Below are 23,167 nucleotides of genomic sequence, written 5' to 3' on the forward strand. Positions count from 1 at the left end.
AAAAGGAACTAAGTAAGGTAGATAGGTCTTTGGTGTAAGGGTTTCGTTCTCTGGCTAGGAGTTAGGTTGGTTATAGTCTGCTGTAGTTGTGGTGTTAGAGGCAAAACTTTCTCAGTGTCCTTGTTTTTGTCTCCCTTACTGTCTTTGGATTTTCCTACATCCTTCTTAAATAGAGTCTGAGGCTTATAGTTCTTTTACCTGTAATCTCCTGTTACACTGGAGCCCTGTTGTTTTGTTAATAAGATGTGGGGGGAGGGGAGGATGCTCCAGTCCTATGTTTAGGTCTCAGTCTTCAGTGAGCCTAAGATGGGTATACGCCTTCCCCCATTTTGAAGGCTAGCGGGGCCTTTTTTTTAAAAAAAGGAGAACAGAAACTTTGGGAGTATTTCAAAATGGTTACTTTTGCCTTCCTTCTGCTGTAAGCATGAGGGAATTTTTCTCTGATCTTCACCTTGAGAACCTGGTAAAGTTCCTGGAGGATAAAACTGTGAGGGGTACCCCCCCCACCCCACCAAGAGTGAGCCCTCTGGGAGTTTTTAACTCTCGAGTTAGTCTTCACTTGGTGGCCAGCAATCCATGAATTAGAGTTCAAAGCATTGGCCCCAGTGGCAGGGTTGCTCCTGGCCTCCTGCTCCCAGTAGACTATGATTATCTGTATTTGCCTGTTTGTCTCTCCAGTTTTGCGGGCACCCTGATTGTCTACAAAGAGTTGTAATAATTTTGAGTTTGTTCAGTGTTTTTCTTACTGTGATGACTGTAGTGTCAACTTCCAAGCTTTTTGCCTGTTAGACCAGAAACGTTGACCCTAGAATCAGAAGTCTGGGATGCAGATGGCAGGAGGTCCAAGAAGATAAGGACCCTTTGCAGCACACTGAGTTGAATTACAAATTTTATTTTTGTTCTCAGTTTTAGTTTGACAGCGCAGACTATTGACCTTGCCTTAGCACATCCTGTATGAATCCTTTCCCCGTGTTGTATTACCTTGAACTCCATAGTGTTCTGTTCTGCCACATGCCCAACTAAACCTCTGATTTTCCATGACCTGTGATTATCCATGACCCACAGCCGTCGTACTTGTGGTGGGTACTGTGAGCATTGGTCTTCAGGTGCATTTTCTGAGAATGTAGAATTGTTGGCTGATTCTGAGTAAAATAGGGGCTGAGAGCTCAGATTCAAAAGCCATTGAATTTCACACACTACAGAAAAAGTGGGTAGTAAGTGGTTGGCATTACACATCTTGTCTCTTAGAGTGAGTAAATATGAGAATATAAGTATTCTGTTTATAAAAGACAATATAATGGATATCTAAGTGGCTTGCTTAATTATGGAGTTCACAAACTATATTAAGAGTTACATTTGAGAGAATGTTTATTGCTATATTTTCTTATAAAGGAATGCTATCATTCCTCTCTTAAGTATTTCTTTGAGGTGGGATTAGGTTTATTTCAAAACAGATGACTGTCTTAAGACTTAATGTACTGGAATTCAGTCTAAAAATCTTTAACAGTTTATCATAGAACCAGAGAAGTATAGCATATTAGTCTCTTCTGCTGCAGTTTGTTATTAGAGATAGAACTTTTTACAGTCAAGAAATTAATAAAAATGCACTTTCCATCCATTCTTCTTTTTAACATAACCATGGATATGTACACCTATCAATACTGTAGGAGACTAGAAATTTAAAAATCAGGTAGTAAGTGTAAAATAATTTTATATTCTCCCTTTCCATATTTCAGTGTTAGCAGATTATTGGGTATTAGCCTGGCAGAGGGAAGGAGCCATATGCTGGAAAGGTGGCAGTGAGGCTAAATGATGAGTTTCAGGAAAGAGGGACTAACAGGGTCCAACACAGAAGTGAATCAAGCAAGGTAGGGATTTAAAAATTGCAATTTAAAACAGCTCTTTTTAGGGTACTTAAATAGGGTACTTGACCTTAGGGGTTAAAGGTCCCAAAGGCATACTTGTGGGGACAGTTAAAAGGCTTGGCAGAATCACTATATTGTACACCTGAAACTAATATTACACTGTATATTAACTAGCTGGAATTGAAATAAACACTTGAAAAAAAAGAGGGGGGGAACCTCAACAGAATAAGACAACTGAAGCAGCAGAGATGGTGTCATGTAACTCATTTCTTAACACAAAACATGAAATACATTCTTGTTGTTGGCAGACAGAATCTCCTTTCAAAAATGGTAGTGATTTTACCTGATTTGGCACCCTAAAATCAATCATCTGCATCTATTAGTATAATTATATTTAAAGAGCTCAAGGGAAGACCAACCTCTGTCTTTTTTTAGATAAAAAATACTTTGCCATAAAAGAAAAACTTGTTTGCAGTCATGGAATTTTGTTTTTGGTCACAGGAAAAGGCTTAACTTTTAGGGTTTTTTGTTGTTGTTGTTGAAAATATGTTTTGGGTTGAGACGTTTGATTGTTTTATAACTTTTTAAATATTTTGTTAAAAATTGATAGTAGTGGAAAACTTGGAAAGCAGTCTTTAAACCAAGGCTCTTGTGAATCCAAGCTGGAGAAAATAGCATTTCTCTGTAATATGTTTAGTCACTGTTTATATTGAACTGGAGTTTTGCAGAAGATTTGCTCTTGGGAATATTAAAACTTTCTTATTTTGTGTATCTTCTTAAAAGAGGTCACTTGAAATTCTCATTTTAGAAACTAATATTGCAGCTTTTGCCTTTATTCCAAGGAGCTATTAGTTCCTTTTATAGAATTAATCTACATGTAAAGATTAATTCTATAAACAGATAAATATGAATATAAAATCTAAATATATAGAACTATAGATATATAAAATATATATATATATAAATTTATTTGCATACAGCTGTAGATATGCTAAGTATATGCATGCTAAATCAGTAGAGACTCATTTTGTAAATACATGATATGTATGTCCTCAGTTTTAAAGGAAAGCTTCACCTTGGCTTTAGTTGTGTGAATCTAATCCTCAGATTTAGGGAGCCAGGCAGAGTAATTTCCAATTACCCCTAAATGGAACAAAGCACAGCTTCCGTGAGACACAGAACCATAGGATTATTTGAAAGCTCAATATAGAAATCTCCCCGACTTTAATCCTGCTATCCTTTGTTTCACTTTCTAACCTATTTCTGATAGTTTTTAGAAATCTGTCACACACTTCTGTATTAAGGCCTAGAATATTGTGCTGGGATACAATTAAAGGGTGTTAAATGCAGATTATCTTCTATAACACTTGAAATTGGCACCTTTTAAAATTTAACACACAGCACTGTGAAGTATAAGGTTGCATATTATGTTTCAGGAAAAAATCCTTCTCTTTGTTAGGATTCATGGCAGTGTTAAGACTTTGCTATGCCATGGTTTCAAAGGAGATTTTGTGGATTTGTTTATTTATTTATTTGGTGGTGGAGTATCAGGAATACTTCATATTTATATCTTTAAGGTCCTTTAGCCTACCCTGATGAGTTGGTTTAATGATGTGCCCATTTTTAAATGTTGTCCCTACTGTCTTACATTCAGATTCTGAAGTTGAAAATTTTTCCTTGAATTCATAATCTTCATATTGTCTTTACATTGCTTGGTATGTGAAGAATTTGGAATGTCCCATAGTTGATATTTTGCTTACAAACCAGCATCACTCCAAATCTGTAATCTCCTCTATTGAAAAATTCCTTCTTAACTGGGGATTTGAAAATATAAACCTTCCCCTTTTTTCCAGATACCACAGAATCCACAAAATGTTGTTGTTATCGGCTTATGGGAAAACAAAGTGACTAATACAGCTCATATGAGAAAGAAGAGTGGGGATTTCATTACTCCACATATGCTTATGATTTAAGCTTTGCCAGCTTTTACTAAACCAGTTGCAGCCTCTGCATGACTCAGTTGTAACCACATTCCCCTGCTCAGCTGCTGGGCACTTCCCTTGTTAACTGATAGGACCAACCCTCAGAATAGAAAACCTGGTGAATTCGTGAAACCATGTCTATAAACTGTATTTGACTTACTTTTAAAATTTTGATCCCTCTTGAGTTTTGTGAAACTTTGGAAAGTTTCTTACTGTTCAATAAATCTAGCTTTGAAAAGAGAGCTATACCAATAAATAATTGCAAGATAAGAATATCCTCAAATTGCAAGCCCATTTCTTCTTGAGATGTTTTTATTTTGTATTACCAGAAAGTGGAATGTCTTTTCCTGAAATTTTGTGTAGGGGTCCTCTGTTAGACTTACTTTTTACTTCTTAGCTCAGCCACAAATTTCTCTTCCTTTGAAATTAAGTCAGTTTTTGTCATTAATGATACATATACCTCATTTTGACTAAAAATTTTCTCCTTCAAAAAATGACATCCTTATTCTATTTACCAGTGTAGAATAATATTTCTTATAGATTTTTATCTTTATTATAAACTATTTGAACAACTTAAGAGCTTTCTTAACCCTATCTTAACAGTTGCACATGCTTGGTCTTTCAGTATTGTTTTCAACTCTTTTTGGGCTATGAAAGGGTATTTTCTAGTTAAATGATAAATTCACATATTATGCAGCCTCTTCTTAGAGATTATCAGTTCACAATAGTATTTTAGAGTTCTGCGAACTCAAATGCTGGGTAAAGGAGACCTGTTTTGTTTTGTTTTGTCTAGTGTTTCTCAAAATCACTTGCTCAAGGATTGCTATTTTTGCAAAATCCCAGTTAACATGCTATAGCACATGGTTCTGAAAAATCCAGTTTCTTAGATGTTTCTAATCACTAAACAAAGTGGTGATCACTTTACTCAGAGGAAAGTTTAATGATTAAATAGGATTTGTCCTGCATAAAGATTAAGCTTTTTTTTTTTTATTTTTTTTTGGGGGGGGTGGTTTAGAGAGAAGAGGGATTTTGATCATTGCTCATTTACTCGGAAACCTGGAACCTGATCTGTTCTGAAGTTTAGCTAATGACTAGAAAAGAAATGAAAGTGGTAATGAAGAAGATGAGCTAAATTATAGTATGTAAAAGCCAGATACAGTCTGATAAGAAATATATTTTAATAACATATATGTCTTAGAAAACCCAATAGAAATGTATTATGCAAATCAATTGAAGGATGATAATATCACTCATTTTACTGGTAAGATAGTACAAATCTTTTTCTCATTCCACCACTTGCTTCAGCACTATTTTCTGATATACTATCCTGGTGTTTTTTCCATTGGGTGGATTGAAGAATGGGATATATGATCTACTTTCACAAATACATTACAGAGGTCTGTAGGCCCAGACCTCTGGGTATATATTTCATACGGGGTTTTGGAATAACACAGAGGTTATTTTCCTTGCTATGGAGAAATAGAGAATTTTGGAATGAGACAGAATCATAAAATTAATGAAGACTTTTATTTTTATAAGCCTCTTATTCTAGAAGTTTATATTTGGCCAAACCTCCCTTGTTTTAAAACTGAAGATAGGGAATAGACTCTGATTACAATAAATGTTTGACTGGGTCATTCTTAAAGACTTAATTCTTTTCCAAATTCTTATTAACCTGGTCTCTGAGGACAAGAGTATAGGAAGAATGCGTTAGTTGCTGACCTCTTAATCTTTCTGCGTAGATAGATTAATTTGGGGCTATAATTACTCTAGATTTTAGAAAAATTATTGATTAAAAGAAGGGGGGAACCGGTGGACCTTTCTGAGAAAATAATTTCAGGGAAAAAATCGATTTAAAAAAGAGTACTAGCCCTAACTTCTGCATTATCTTAGGAAATTTTTATGATATTATTTGACTGATTCTTAATATCACCCCTAAAGGAAACTAATAGAACAGTCTCAACATTTGTAGACTATAAATCCTAATGTATACGGTAGTTTATAATAGAAAAGGCATTTAATCAAAACCTCCCAAGAATATTTCTTAAGTGTTATAGTTAGCATTCCTCAATGTTATCTGTATATGTAATTTATTATGAGCAAAAAAAATCAAAACACAAATGGTAGAGGAACTCGTTTTAGAATATAGATTTATCAGGGTGCCTGGGTGGCTTTGTTGGTTAAGCCACTGCCTTCAGCCCAGGTCATGATCTCAGGGTCCTGGGATCAGGCCCCACATCGGGCTTCTTGCTCAGTGGGGAGCCTGCTTCTCCCTCTCCTCCCAACTCGTGCTCTCTATCTCTCTCAAATAAATAAATAAAATCTTTAAAAAAAAAAGAATATAGATTTATCATTGACAACAATAATCAGATTGGAACTATTTATCACGGAGTATTTTATTTGAGATGCCCTATCTTTACCAACATATTATAATACTTACCTCAGTACATTACACACATATCCAAGGAAAGGACCCATAAATATTCCCAGGTCATTGTTTACTCAATCATGGTTTCACATATCCTCAAGCTTAATCACAACTCTTGTGATAAATAAAGAAATCACATTGGACAAATAAAAACTGATACCTACTGAGTGCTTATTATGTGCCTGAGGTTGTTCCAAGGGCTTATATTAATTTAATTCCCTCAAAGCTGTAAGGCAGGTACTGTTATTATTCCCATTTCAGAGATGAGGAAACTGAGATACAGAGTAATAACCTGCCCAACTTCTAGAGGTAATAAGAAGCAGTTTGATTCAGTAAAGGCTTGAGCTCTAATCTACCCATTATATCGGTTTGTATTTTCCGTGAAGCAGTTCCTGAGATGGTGTTGAAGTATGAGAAGTGTATTAGGGGTAATGCCTGTAACACATTAACGAGGAGGGAGGATTAGGCAGGAAAAAAGCCTTCAGACCATAATGCACATCTGGGAAGCAGAATTGGGCAGAGAGCACCTCGGACTGTAATATATATCTGACAAAGTCTCAGCCAACCTAATAGGGTGCTCCAGAGCCAAAATTGCTTGTTAGATGAGTTCACCTTGAGTATAAATGACCTGGCCCTAGCATTACTGCTGTGCTCAGTAATTGACTGGGGACCCCCTGGGAAGAGTGTGGCTGTGGATGGAATGCTGAATCTCCCATCTTAAACCACTGTGGTAGAGGCAGCTGTCTAGCTGCACCCTTAGGCAAGTTCTTTCTTGAAGAGCAATCCAAGCAGCCTCTTTGCTTGGCTGCCCAGCACCACACAGCCATTGCATGGATGCCAAGTACCATATCACCTCCATCAGACTGGCAGAAATGTTTAAATCTGACAATGCCAAGTGCATGTGAGACTGTGGGCAGATGAATACTTACACTTGCTTTCAGGAGTGCAAACTCATAAAACACTTGGGCAGTATAGTTAGGAATATCATAACCTACTGTGTGGCATTTGCACCCCAGAGAAACTCGTTCGTAAGGAGCCATGCTCAGAAATATTCAGAGCAGGATGGTGATTAACAAAACATAATAATAAAAAAAAATGTTCAGAGCAGCATTGTTTCTAGTAGTGAAAAACGGAAAGTATTTTAAATGTCCATCAACAGGAGAATTGATAAATTGTGCTATATAGAGTATACAGTAATGTACAACACATAAAAATGGAATGAACTAGTGCTTCATGTGTCCACGTGAAGATATCTAAGAATTACAGGATTGAGGAAAAAATTGCAAAAGGAAACAGTTCAATCCACTCACCCTGAGCTGTTAATAGTGGCACTCCGATGTCATTTCCTAAGAATGAGGTACCATTCAACACCCATCAGATGCATATACAGTTTATTCATGTATATAAAGCTTGAGAACAATGTCAGATTTGCTTTTGGGTAGCATACATTTGTAGTAAAAGTATAGCATGTATGGGAATGGTAAGCATCAAGTTTAAGAGAATGGTTACCTGAGGGAAGTGGGGTCAAGGAGGGGCAAAGGGGTTTCAAGTGATGCGTGGCCCTGCTTTTGGTCTGAAATAAATACGGCATAATGTCAGCATTTCACAGAATTGTGTAGGGAGCACATGGATGTTAGCTAATATTATTCTCTAATGCTTTTCTCTATGATTAAAATATTCTTTCAAATAGGTATTCAGTAGTGAAACAGTCGGTGCATATCTAAAAGTTACTCACATGCCGGCATCCTATTTATAGATCCAAATAAAATAATACATTGCAGGAAACTCTATACCATTTCACTGAAATCCTTTGTTAAAAAGTTTTTTGAGGCAAAGCACACTTGAAAAAGAAGAACCAAGCCAGAGGTATCACAATCCCAGATTTCAGGAAATACTACAAAACGACAGTAATCAAAACAGCATGGTACCGGCACCAATACAGACAGATAAATCAGTGGAACAGAATAGGGAGCCCAGAAATGGACCCACACATGTATGCTCAGTTAATCTATGACAGAGGAGGCAAGAATATGCAATGGGGGAAGATAGTTTTTTTACTCAGTAGTACTGGGAAAACTAGATCACTTTCTTACACCATACCCAAAAATTAATTCAAAATGGATTAAAGACCCAGTGTTGGTTAAGCATCTGTCTTTGGCTCAGGTCATGATCTCAGGGTCCTGGGATCGAGCCCCATGTCAGGCTCTGGGCTCTGTACTCAGCAAGGAGTGTGCTTTTCTCTCTCTTTCTCCCCCTCCCCCAGCTCATGTGTGTGTGCACACATGTGCGCGCTCTCTCTCTCTCTCTCTCTCTCTAATAAATAAAAATCTTTAAAAAATGGATTAAATACCTAAATGTGAAACTTGATACTATAAAACTCCTAAAAGAAAACATAGGCTATAATCTCTTGGACATTGGCCTTAGCAGCATATGTCTCCTGAGGCAAGGGAAACAAAAGAAAAACTATTGGACTACACCAAAATAATAATAAAAAAAATTTTTTTGTACAGCAAAGGAAACCATCTTCTAAACAAAATGGCAACCTACTGAATGGGAGGAGATATTTGCAAATGATATACTTGAGAAGGGGTTAATATCCAAAATATATAAAGAACTTATACAACTCAATGCCAAAAAAGCAAACAATTCTATTAAAAAATGGGCAGAGACCTGAAGAAACATTTTTCCAAAGAAGACCTACAGATGGCCAACAGACATATAGAAAGATGCTCAACATCACTCATCATCAGGGAAATGCAAATCAAAACCACAATGAGCTATCACCTCACACCTGTCAGGATGGCTCATATCAAAAAGATGAAATAAGTGAGAACAAAATTATCAGACTTTTATTTTCTCACTTTCACAAATCAGATTGGTAACAGAGTCAAATTTTTTCAAAAACAGTATTTTACATACTATTAGGTGGCCTGGGTTGTTAATTTGACCTCTGTTGAGTTTATTTTTCCAGTTCTTTTTATAGATTTAGATTTGCCAAAGAAGTTCTCAGAAGGGTAGTGGAAAGACTGAGAATTTGAATTAAAATATTCAGTTTGTAAGTGAAAAGGCAGAACTTAAATCCAGGTAGTTAGGTTCTAAACCCATTGGATTATTAACTTCATTTTAAGGGTTCCTTTCAATAAGTATTATTTTAGGCACAGAAATTACTTGTCTTGGCTTATATTTCCCAGTGATACCAGAATAAAATTAGTAGTTTACAAATATTAAATTATACTTCCACACACCCCTGTGGTAGTAAACTCGGTAAACTACCCAAAATTACCCTTCTAACACAAAGATATCTTTGTTAATCAGATTTGGAAATATGTCAGTTTGTCAGAGACAGAGTTGCATTCTTGAAAATTTAGACTGAAATATGAGTGTACTTGTTAATTCAAAAAAGTATCATGGTCATTTAAAAATGGTTTAATGCGAAATGAAGTTAAAACAGTTCTTAGCACTTCAAAATTAAGTAGGGATTCTACAATAGAATTCTAATTTTAGTATGTTGGATTAAATCAATTCAACCAATTTATTAAGGTATTTTAAAGGAGAAAAAGACATTGACATGCAGGTAAGTGTACCCATACAGTTGCCAATAGAAATAGTTTTAAACCATTTTGGGTTTAAAAGACCTTCAGTACCACTAGAGCATATGATAGCTTAGTTCTTAAGGCCCCCAGGGAAGAAAAGAGCTTATTAATAAAGCAGGGAACATGATATTCTGGTATTTTTATTGGTATTAGGCAATAATACTCCCATAAGAAATACTACTAACATGGAATTATAAATAGGCATAACTTCAGGACACATTATTGGTAGGTGGCCTCTAGTTACGGAAGATGGTTAGTGTTCAAACTTTGACATTAGTCCAGATGATTGTGCCAAAAAGGCCAGATTTGTAATTTATATTGGATTTGTGCCTTCGGCTATTTCTAAATGTACAGTTCTCAGATTTGTCTTGAATAATATGATTATTAGATCTAAATCTATATTAGATGAATATAGATTTGTTATTCAGTGGCACAAGAATGTATATCATCTTTCAATGTTTTTATTTTAAGTAGTTACACATGCAGTCTTTCTTTCATTTTTACTTTGATTTTCAGGCTTCATTATAGAATAATGTGATTTTTTTTTAAAGCAAAGCTAAATCTGAATGAGTATTATCTCTTTCCAAAGTAATACCCTGGAACTCTGTAAATAATTACTGTTAACGTTCACAGTACTTTTGGAATGCCTCTTTGAAAATTATCTTTAGAACCTATACCAATTCTTTTAAATATCACAATGATGACATTTTAAGAAAAATCCTTTGAGGCTGATATTGATTCTTGGGAATAATAAGAATGAGGATATTGATCCAAGTTAGTATTTGTTGTTTTTTTTTAAGATTTTATTTATTTATTTGACAGAGAGCACAGCAGGGGGAGTGGCAGGCAGAGGGAGAGGGAGAGGCAGGTTCCCTGCTGAGCAGAGAGCCCGACTGGGGCTTGATCCCAGGACCCTGGGATCATGACCAGAGCCAAAGGCAGACACTCAACTGACTGAGCCACCCAGACGCTCCCCAAGTCAGTATTTAGATCTAGTTCTTATTTTGCAAAATATTTGTTCAAATCCATTATAGCTACAAGGTAGAACCTTAAAACAGTCAACTGGTTATAGTAGATTTACCAGATTTTTAGTGGATTTTACTATCTGCTAGCATCCTAATACCAAGTATTTGACTTTTCTGTCTTTCTCTTAGGGGCAGTACTCACTGGTATGTCTGTTCCCATGATCTTGGGTGTTAATCAGCATTCCTGGGCATTACTTGTTGCTAAATGGTGTCTAAGGATCTTTCTAGTTTGAAAATCGTATGACTCTAATCACCTGCAGCAAAATAACATACAATTCTCTTGCCGCTCAAAACTTGATCCCTAGTGTTTTGTGGAAGTTGTTGGCTTTTAGAAATAAACAGTTTGATTTAGACTAAATTGAGAAGGAAACATAGACAGATTTAGTGATTCAAACTACAGAAGTAAATGACATGATTGAGGTTGGGGATAAGGTAATTTACTGAAACCTGCATTTGAGGAGACCTTTAATTCTCTATGTTAAATCTGCAGATGGAGTTTATAAAAACACTTTCTAAGTTTCTGTGAAGGCGTTCTGGTCAAGAGAAATGATGCAGGCTAGAAGTGGAAGGTCACAATGCAGTGGTATGCAGAAGCACAGATCGGTCCTTTAGAGCCAAAATTGCCCTGAGCATTTCAGCCTATATGGGTGCTGCCCTCGAACTGGAGAGACCGGGATGCAACCTGCCCCTTCCCAGATACCCAGCTCTCCACATTCCACCTTTGCAGTCCATTAGATGGCCTCTAGACATAATTCTTAGAAAATCTTTTTTTTTAAGATTTTATTTATTTATTTGACAGAGAGCACAAGTAGGCAGAGCAGGCAGGCAGAGGGAGAGGGAGAAGCAGGCTCCCCGCTTAGCAGGAAGGACATGGGGCTCAATCCCAGAACCCCAGGACCATGACCTGAGCCGAAGGCAGATGCTTAACTGACTGAGCCACCCAGGTGCCCCAGTTCTTAGAAAATCTTGCTTCATGTCATCATTATAATTGGTTTCCTGTTAAAATTAAATTGTTACAATGTAAAAGTAACATGTCATTTGTCTAGTTCCATATACTCTTTCATATACTTGATGCTTTTCCATACTTCAAGCTTTGTGTTTCATGTCCACTGAACCAAACTCCCAACACTGCCCTCCCTCTCAAACCTTCCCACTGTCTTGCTAATAAAAGGCTCCCTTATGTCCTCACTTCCTGACTGGATGTTCCCTTTCCTGTCTTGCTTCATGGCAACATGGCTCCCATTTAAGACTTCCACTTTTCATGTAGTGCTTTCAAACAGTGATGCTTATTGGTCCACACAATATTTTAGGGTTGGGAGATGAGATCAGTGGCTTCTCTCCTCTGTCCCTTTCAGACTATCAGCCTTCCGTCCTTAGGTAACCCCCCCTCCCCCACATGCTTTTTGAGGTTTATGTCAAGTAGCTTATCATCTCTGTATCTTCTCCCAGGTTCTTATCTACTCTCCCCCGTTCTTGCCCATTTTCAAAGTCTTGTTCTCAGCTCCCTTTAACTTTCATGTTAATGACCCTTCTTGTATGTTGGCCTTTCTTGTTCTTAAGATCATTTCTAATGGCCTTTAGTGCCACGTCACTTGAGATGCACACTCATTGCTGTTATCATGGGCCTAGTCTTCCCCTGCAGCTGTTCAGACTCTAAAATACCAAAGTCATACATCTTAATATCTCCTGACAACTTCCTTTGCTTACATACGTCTGTGGTTGCTCAAGCGCAGCTTACCCAAAGCTGGAGTCAAAATCGTCCTTATCAAACCTGCTTCTTCTCCTGAGGTTTCCTTTTTTTTTTTTTTTTAAATGTAATCCATCCTTTACCAAGTTGCCCAAGCTATAAACTTGGAATTCATTCTTGATTTCTTTTTTTCTCATTATCTGCTTCTCTTCACTTGATATTGTTAATTCTGTGTCATGAATGTTTCTCAAATCCATCTATTTGTCCCTGCCCTCATTCTCGTTTCCAAGTGTGGGGCTGGGTTTTTGCAGTAGCCTCCTAAGTAAGCTTCCTGCTCTAATCCTGCCCCTCTGGTATCCATTCTTCACCCTGATCACACACCGTGAGTCTAAAGTGGAAACTATCATGTCACACTCTGCTTTAACATCCCACTCGTAGGGTCAAGTATAAACCCCCTAATACCAGTGAGGCGCCCTGCATAATCTGGCCCTGTTTACCTCTCTAGCCTTAATTCCTATCTCTTTCCCTCTAAACACTGTGTTTCAATCATACTTAGTTTACTTCAGTTCCTGGAATCTGACATTGATTTATTTAACTCTGGGCCTTTGAGTATGTTCTCTCTGCCTCCCAAATTCTTCTTCTTTCTCTTTAACTTGGCAAGTTTCTACTAATCCTTCAGGCTGTAGCTTCCTCTAGAAAGCCTCTCCTAATCCCCTTAATTCTAGATGGTGCCTTAAATTTCCTCTATTACAGCTCTTATCACACTGCATTGTAATCTCCTATTTACTGTATCCGCCACAAGATTATAAACTCTGTGAGGGCAGGAATGTGTCAACAGCACTTAGAGTAATTCCTGACCCCCAGTTGGCACTTGGTATGTTACTTGATAAATGAATAAATAAGGGAAAGAAGGAAGGATAAGGTTTCTTTTTGAGAATAGCAGAGATAAGGTTGGACAAGATCTCATCACATAGTACCTATTTAAAATACCATGACAAAATTTTTTTTAGCATGTAAGTGATTGCAGTGGGAAAGAAAATAAAAGCAAGGAGACTAATCAGGAGATTGTAGTACTGTTGCAATCATGTGGTCCAAAGAGCCTGACCTTGAATTGAGGCACTTAGAACAGAAAGCATAACAATTAATATGAAAGAAAGAAGAATGCATAACAGAACTTGACCACTGGGATGTGAGGTGAAAGGCAAAATAGAAAATGCTCCTCTGGTTTCATCCTGTTTCATTTTGCTTAGCATAATACGTCGTTGCAAACTGCAAGATTTCTTTTTTTTTTTTTTTTCTTTTTTTTTTTGATGGCTGCAGGGGGAGAGAAACCATGAGACTCTTAATCTCAGGAAACAAACTGAGGGTTGCTGGAGTGGAGGGGGGTGGGAGGGATGGGGTGGCTGGGTGATGGGACATTGGGGAGGGTATGTGCTATGGTGAGCGCTGTGAATTGTGTAAGACTGATGAATCACAGACCTGTACCCCGAAACGAATAATATATTATGTTAGTAAAAAAAATAAAAAAGAATTAAAAAAAAAAGAAAATGCTTATAGTGCTTTGACATTGGTGGTGCCGATGATAGAAATAGGGAAAGTTTGAATAGTAAGTTTTGTAAGGAAAAAGTTTAGAATTTTTAGGAGCTTTATATACACATATTAAATTAAAACCATGAAGGAAAAAAGTATACTGATTTTGGAGGCAAGAAGTGACTTTTAAAATGCTTTTCAGTAAAATATACTAAGTGGAAATTTAAGTTATAAATGCAGCTTTGGAATTTGTTGAATTTTAACAAACTCACAATCTCACAAACTGCTATTTTTTGGGGGGAAGCAGTTGACACCTAAACAAAATGACTCAGTTTTGTTTGTGATTCTTGGTTGTCCTTGATATAAAAGAGTTGTAATTTTTTTTGATGCTATAGAAAATTTCACAGAAATCCATTACAAAGAATGGTTGACGGTATATACAAACATTATCTTAAATATTTATTTCTCATTTAAAGAAAAAAAGATCCATAATATAACATTTCTCTGTCTTTTTTACTGGCATTTTGATAAGAGAGAGTTGGAGCTTCTTTGAAAGATCAGCAACAGAGATAGAGATTTAGAAGTCATTTGTCTGAAGATGACGGATGAATCCCTAAGAATCAGTGAACTTGATAAGGGGAAGATTGAACGAATAGATGATTACTGCTGAATCTTTATAATCTCCACACTCACGGAGAATAATTAAGAGGTGTCACCAAAATATAATAGATGGGGTGATAAGAAAAATGAGAGGAATATCTAAATGTTACACAGTGATACAGAAGGTAGTAGGAAGTAGAGCCCTAGTACAGTGAGCTAACATGGGAGTGAACAATTTTCTGTTCTTAGTTCTTACCTACAAGGAAGAATTATACTTGGATGGTTCTTGGCCAGAGGGAACCTCAGTGAACTTCAAATTACTTATCCTAGAATTCTAGAATATCCATAATCTGAAACTTCGCAACCAGTACTGATCTTCTGAAGTTCCTCAACCTAGCATCCTTCATGTCCTCCAGCACAAACTTTGAGGCCTCTGTGATTTTATTCCCCAACCCTGCTCTTTTCCTCATTTGAATCCTAGCCGAGGGCCCAGCTGAAGCCTCTAATTCATGTTGTCTTCCCTAAATCCCAAAGTGGTCTCTTTTATACTCCTGATTTTCCTTTTAACCTGAACTTTTAAATTTTTGCTTATATCCTTTGTCTTCCCAGTGAGACTGTAAGCATTTTAAGTACCAGATCCACGTGTCCTGTTGCTGCTTAATTCTTTGAGCACCTCAGACCTCAATTACATTATTAAAAAAGAGTAATTTGTAATAAATTATCTTTGAGGTACCCATCAAAACTAAAGTGCTCTGGATCTTAACTACTACACGTGTATGCAATAAATCCTAAAAGAATGACATTTTACTGTATCTCTTGGGGAAAATCAAAATGTGCTTGGTTGACGTGGTTATAGTGAATTCTTAACAGTTTATAATCAAAGAAAGACTAATTGTTTTCACCAATATCTGTTTATATACTTTCTATAATGACAATACCTAGTATATTGAATACATACAAATGCTGTCTTGCTAGTTTTATAAAATGGTAACTCCTTTATTTTATCACTGCAGTCCTTTTATTTGTAAATATACTGTTCACTTTGTTGATTTGATCATGACATTGGTGCTCTGTGGGAGCTGGTATATATAGTAGTTAAAATCCTGGGCCCTGCGGTTCAGTCCAGACCTTACCACTTATTAGCAGTAGTGCACTCAGCTATGGCCCTTAATCTCTCTGAGCTTCAGTTTCTTCATCTGTAAAATGGGTAATAACTACCTTCTTCTTTGGGTTGCTGAGAGAATTTAAATGACATAATCCATGTAAAGAGTAGAGCACAATGCGTGGCACTACCTAGATGTGGTGATTAGTCACTGTAATGAGGTTTTCTGTGATTTAACAATGCCACAAGAGAAAATTTGCAGTTTTCACAGGTTAATTTTATGGGTGGTATTTCTGTTAACTTTTAAAACGATTTACACCCACTATTTTATGTGATATTTTGATCATAAAATAGTAGGTTCTTTTCATAGTTATGTAGAATTGAATTGGCTAACTTCCTTGTGTTCCTCTACTTATAATTTCATAGTGACAAGGTTGGTTCAACGTGGAACAAAATATCTCCTACATGGTTTTCTTTTATTATATGATGCAGGATGCTGTATCACAAAATGAATCCAGGATGCCTCTCTCTAAATCTTTAAGAGTCAAATCAGAGTTAACTACCAGGTAGAGAAAAGTCATGAAATTAAAAATGGTACACAATATTCTCCAGGGGATAATTCTAAAATAAACTTTTGTAAATGATAAAGTATCTTGTATAGCATTTTACTCCCTATGGCTGGCTATTCCTAGATTTTACTTAGAAAATATTATAAAATTGTAGCCTGACCACATTGTGTCCTAAACACTGAAGGCAAACCATATTGTGGGGATTTCATTTTAACCACAGAGAAATTGTAACAAGTCCAAAACCGCAGGACCCAAGTAAGTAGTAGATCCGGGAATAGAACTGAGAAGGCTCTGATTTGTCTTCACGTACTGAAACCACAAGGTTCTGCTGCTTCTGAACATAATGACAGATTGTCTAGTGTTGCTAGACCATCAGTACATGACCCATCAGGAGCAAACTGTATGAGGACACTGTCTAAAAGCGTGCAGCCTTTGCTTTCTAAAGGCCTGTGTGGAAACCAGAGAAGTAGGGAAGGAGCCATTACAAGCACCAGATGATTATCAACTGATACTTGTGTTTGGGGTAATCAGTTGCTACCACAAAGTTTGCTTCTTTGCTAAGGTTGTAAAAGAAAAGTAGTAATTTCTAACCAGAGAAATGCTTTTGCCCATTCTTAAAAACATTTTAGTGATTTTTAATAAAGCTAGCTAAAGAATTTACTAGAATGGCATCATATATATAAGGAGCATAAAAATGTTATGTTCCTTTCAAGATTTGACCTCACTCCCACATTTTACTTTAAAATTTTTGCTCCTTTTGCCTTTAGTTGATTTCCAGAGCCCTGAAATGGTTGTTTTGAAGGATTTGTTCTGCTCTACTGTTGCTGTTTGGGGAAAAATTTTCCCAACTCCTCACTCTGTCAGGCCTTTTCTCCCTTAATATTTTATATGGATAAAAATTCCTTGTTATTATATTTTACTGTTTTATTTTATCATAGACTTTTTGCAGGATTATTTTCTTTCTTCCTGAAATATACCCTTGAAAAGTTCCTTTAGTTGAAGTCTTTTGGTTTTTATTTATCTGAAGATGTCTTCGTTTCAACCCTACTTAAAAAAAAAATTCTTTATTTTCACTTTTTTTAATTGAAGTATAGTTGAATCACAACCTTACTCTTGAAGAATAGCTTTGGTAGACATGCTATTCTAAGATGACAATTATTTTCTGTTAGGCCTTTGAAGATACCCACTGTCTATTGCTTCTGTTGTTGCTATTAAGTAAAAAATATTTCGTGATTATAGGGCACTCGTGTCAGTCTTCGCACACTGAGAACTTATGTTAATCACTTAGTTCTGATAACAAACTTATGATAATATGCCATTATTATTCTCATTTATTGTAGTGGAGACATAGAAGCACAGGACAGTTAAGAATACAGAATAAGTGAGGACAGGATTACACCCCAGGAGCTCTGACTCTAAAGCCTGTGTTTTAAACCACTGCCACAGCCAAGTGAATGCATAAAGAGAAAGATGAGAGATAAATATTACTAAGTATTAAAGATATTTAAAAACTATAGTGGGTGCCTGAGTGGCTCAATTGGTAAGCAACTGCCTTCAGCTTGGGTCATGGTTCCGGGTCCCGGGATGGAGTCCCACATCGGGCTTCCTGCTCGGCGGGGAGTCTGCTTCTCCCTCTGACCTTACTCCCTCTTGTGTTCTCTCTCTCTCTCAAATAAATAAATTAAATTAAATCCTTAAAAAAAACTGTAGTAACGAAAACAGAGGCTTTTTTTTTCTGGATAAAGAGATCAGTACACTAATCATTACCACTGGACTATTATTACAAGGCAGCATCAATATGCTGTGCCTTTTTTCTCATATGTAAGATAATACTACTATCTGCATCATAGAGTGGTTGTAAAGAATAAACAAGTGTATACAGACACATGCATATTACTTAGGAGTGAAAAAATATTTGTTGCCACTAGCAATAGTAGAATAAAAGAGGAAAAGCACAGAAACCAACCCTACTATATAACAGAATATAGTATCTGGTTACAGGTCATGAGAGGAAATGGTAGACTATTGCTGGCATAGTTGGGTGAATTGTCTTTTTTTCTTGAAATTCTATTCCCTAGACTTCTGGGATGTCATACTTTTCTGTGCCTTCTCCTAAACATGTGATCATTTCTTCTTTCTCCTTGGTGGCATCCTCAGCTCTTAAACATTGGTGTTTCCTATTACTCTGTCCTTGGCTACTGTATATAGGTGTGTGTGCCTCCTAATAGAGTCTCAATCATGCTCATGGTTTTAATTGTCAACTATATATACTGACTTGTAAATATATAAAACAGAAATTTTGATTATCTTTTTTTTAAAAAAGTACCTCAAAACAGTAAAAACAAATTATACCAGATACAGAGATTATTTCCTAAATTGATGATATCACTAGAAGAAGTTTTTGATTAATATTTAAGTAAACGTTTGTGGAGAAGACTGTAATAAGCATACCATCAAGGACAGCAACTATAAATAAGAAGATCTGACTACAAAAAATTTAAAATTCCTGGGGCGCCTGGGTGGCTCAGTCATTGAGTGTCTGCCTCCGGCTCAGGTCATGATCCTGGGGTCCTGGGATTGAGCCCCGCATTGGGCTTCTTGCTCCGCGGGAGACCTGCTTCTCCCTCTGCGACTCCCCCTGCTTGTGTTCCCTCTCTCGCTGTCTCTCTCTCTGTCAAATAAATAAATAAAATCTTTAAAAAATTTAAAATTCCTTTTGTAAAAACAAACAGGAACAGTGTACATGATTAATGGCACAGTATACTAGAATAGGGAAACCATATGCATGTGTAGGAGACAAGTGAAGAAAGCAAGATTTAAAAGGATTGGGAAACATTAGGAGTAACCATTGGGTGTACTAGAAGGGAAAGCTGACCCAGAACAAATAAGAGGAATCACAGAGCAGCAGTGGGAGTCTAGCCCAGGGTAGAGACCATAAATTGGTAATAGCAAGGATGTTCATGGCTATATGGCTTTCTCTGGCAATGCTTAGAATCTTGGGTTATCAGTAATGTTAATTTCTTTTGCCTTGGCTAGGTTAGGTAGGTGGATGATCATACGAATAAAGGGTCAGACAAGGAAGCTGTTCATATCAGAAATAAAAATCTGTCCAATATACTTCAAAAGCTCAAAGCCCTACAGTGTTTGGCCATTGCTGTAGAATGAAAACCAGAACCCTAGGCTTGAATTTTAGAGTTCCCAATATAAAATTCTGACCTTTTCTTTTAGTACACCCTCACATGTATCACCACATGACAGCCAAATAGGGCTTCTTGCTATTTTTTGAAAAATGTTTTCTCTTTGAGTTTTCACCTCAATTGTGCTGCTTCTAGTATTTATCTGGCTTGTAAAAACCTATATCTCTATTTTTGAAATCATAGCTGTTCCTTAAAACTTAGTTCATTTATTACCTGGTCTGTGACCCCAGCTAGGAGTGATATCTGTCCTCTCAACATCTATAATGCCTTGTTTATATCACTTTTACATTACTTCTTATTTATTTCAAAATACTTTTGTTTCTACTAAATTTTAAATTATTTGATGGTAGGGACTGTATTTTTGTCATTTTTTTATTTTACAGTGCCAACACAATGCTTTTCCTGTAGTAAGTATACAGTGAATATTTGCTGAAGGACATTGTATTACATATTTATACTAAGTAGCAAGATAGGACCTTTAGAAGAAAATGTTTTGTCTTTTCTATAGGCTAATTTTAAAGGTTTATTTTTATATGTTATTTCACAGACCTCTTCTCATGTGAATGTTTTGTCCCATAGGTATGGGATGAATTGCCTTATTCAGTTTGAAGATTTTGCCAATATAAATGCCTTTCGTCTCCTGAAGAAATATCAAAACCAGTATTGCACATTCAATGATGATATTCAAGGTAAGCTGGATGGGGAAGGAAGAAGATACAGGACAGGAGGGCCCAGATACTCCCATGAAGTTTAAGAATAGATACAATGGGAACAATCGAATAACCTGGAAAGGAGTGAGGTATTCTAATATAGTATTTCCATGAAGGATTAGATCTGAGTGATGGTAAGCACCAGCATGGAACTTTGGAGGAAGACAGTCAAAATAAAATAAGACGAATGCTATTGGAAATGAGGTGGTCAAAGAAAAGCTTAACTGTAAGATGAGGATGATCATGTTTCTCTATCCATAGTTTGTTACTGAGAACAAATATTCATTTGTAGTTTATGAACTAAAATGTACTTTACAAATATAATTTTTAAAATTCACTATGCTTAAAATCTATGGTGTGACATAGCTAGATAAATGTGTTTAAAAATAATGAGTCTCTGTACCTTTTGGGGCACACTAAAGTAATGGGTGGAATCTTTCTTTTCCCCAGATCCTTTGTGATGTTAATCACATTGTTACTTTAGTGCCATTTTCATGACAGAGATGCTTTACATTATTTCAGCTTTGTTTTCTTCTTCTTTTATTAAATTTCTTTTTGAGTATTTATTCATGAGAAGTGAATATTTGGAGGATTTCAGAAGGGAAGAAAAGAGTCTAATTTTACAGAGCTATAGCCCTAACTTGAAGATACTTGTATAATGATAACGTGCCTTTGATGCTGCAAACATAGATTTTGTAGACCAGTGTCTGAGTCACTTACCAGTCCATTTTGCAGTGGTCTCTAAAATATGTTAGGGGCGCCTGGTTGGGTCAGTTGGTGTAGAGCATGTGACTTTTGATCTTGGGGTTGTGAGTTTGAGCCCTATGTTGGGTGTAGAGATGACTTAAAAATAAAATCTTAAAAAAAAAGATAGCCACATAAACTATTGAACAAGCTGTCCTTTCTTTAATATTCTTATCTTTTGATTTTGTGGGTCCCACAGAAATGTCCATGCAGAAGTTAAAAGACTAATATTACATACTTTTGAACCATTATGCAGAATTAATAGACATCAGAGTTCAGTTTAAGACAAAGAATGCTAAATTCAAATCACCAAACAAAATGAACATTTTAGAATTAGGGTCAGAGCTCCCATCAACTAGGACTAAGAATTTAGAGGTCAAGGCCTGGGCTGCATCAGCATTAAAGTCAGGAGCACAGAAAATCTGAGGCCGATGCTAAGCCAAGGCAAGAGCACTACATGTGGAGTTGCCCCGGAGGCTCCACTGCAGAATATTCCCTCCTGCACCCAGAGGGTCACCACAGGGGAGGCACTAAATAATTAATTTTTCACTCCAGCTAATCTGTCCTAAATCTGCATATTTATATACTAACACATAGGAATTTAAGAGTATTACTGCCTTAGCCAACAAAAAGACAGATTTGAGAAAAATGGGCCCAAACTCTGACTAGAGAAAACTTTTGGCAAGTTAGTGGGGTTCTGACTAGAAATGACCAAACTTTTTTGTGCATTTCTCCATACCAAAATAGTGTCCCTAGTGACACTTTTTCCCCATATGTTTCTATTTTACCTTTTTAACCTTATGTTTTTTGCCATTTTGCCCACAATGTAATACTTTCCCCACTGTGGGCATAGAAATTGCATTCCAGTGCCAAGGAAAATAATTATGTAGCTATTACAGCCTCACCATGTAAATAAATGTTTCACACTGAACCCTTGGGAGAACTTTTTTCTTTTTTTTTTTTAAGATTTTATTTATTTATTTGTGAGAGAGAGAGACAGACAGACAGAGGGAGAAGGAGAAGCAGGCTCCCTGCTGAGCAGGGAGCCCAATGCGGGACTCGATCCCAGGATCCCTGGGATCATGACCTGAGCCAAAGGCAGACGCTTAACCATCTGAGCCACCCAGGCACCCAACTTTTTTTCTTTTTTTAACAGATATGTTATTTAAAGATAGTTTATGAAAAGTATTTGATTTTAAAAATACTTAAAATTCTATATTAGTGATCTAAAATAATTTTAAATGATAGAGATTTTGGTCTTGGATAGAGATTTAGACTCTAATGCATTCTAACTATAAATTATTTTTAACTGGAAAAGTGTGCTGGTTAAATCTATTAAGAAATTGGACATTTAATAATATAATCAGGAGACCATCAGAATTCAGCAAATTCAGATCAAAATAATAAGGTCTCATCCTCTGGTCATTTAAAATCATTATAAAAAGAGTTGTTCTCATTATGGCCTCTCTGGAATGGCTATTCTCTACCATGACACTGTAAATATTTTATGTAGAAGTGTTAGCCATAATAAACTAGTTTGATTATTAAGATTATTTATTTATTTATAAGATTTTATTTATTTATTTGACAGAGAGAGGGAGGCAGGCAGAGGGAGAGGGAGAAGCAGGCTCTCTGAAGAGCAGGGAGCCCGATGTGGGGCTTGATCCCAGGACCCTGGGATGATTATTAAGATTTTTTAAAAAATAAGGTAAATATAGCCTAATCTTATACTAAATGCTTTGATAATTGAAAAGATCAAAATCAGACATGGTAGAACAGACTTTTCACAAAAGAAGGGAGACCACTGGCCAGAAAACAGTTTAATAGCTTCAGAGTTTAACGCCACTAAGTTTTAAAAAATGTATAAAACAGCAAATGAGAAACTGATTTTCTCTATCAAGCTAGCAAAGATTTTTATTATAATCCCAGTGTTAACGATACTGTAAGAAGATATGCACCCTTATATATCTATGGAAATATAAACTGGTACAACTCTTGGGGAGGCAGTGTGTGTCAAAAACCTTAAAAGTCTACAGCTCTTTGATCCAACAATTCTCTTTTTAGAAATTTACCCTGAGCAAATAAAGGTGTGTAAAGAAAATATACAAGGGTATTTATTTGTTTATTTTAAATAT

General features: G+C 36.3%; 1 protein-coding gene across 1 annotated transcript in view; it reads left to right on the forward strand.

Annotated features, from left to right (window-relative positions):
• ME1 (malic enzyme 1) overlaps positions 1–23,167 on the forward strand; it is a 192,920-nt gene that overhangs the window by 121,907 nt on the left and 47,846 nt on the right. Inside the window, exon 7 of the mRNA XM_027602107.2 lies at positions 20,158–20,267. Coding sequence (XP_027457908.1) covers positions 20,158–20,267 — 110 coding nt within the window. The remainder of the gene's footprint in view (positions 1–20,157; positions 20,268–23,167) is intronic.

This window comes from Zalophus californianus, chromosome 7 (genome assembly GCF_009762305.2).
Source record: "Zalophus californianus isolate mZalCal1 chromosome 7, mZalCal1.pri.v2, whole genome shotgun sequence".
NCBI lineage: Eukaryota > Metazoa > Chordata > Mammalia > Carnivora > Otariidae > Zalophus > Zalophus californianus.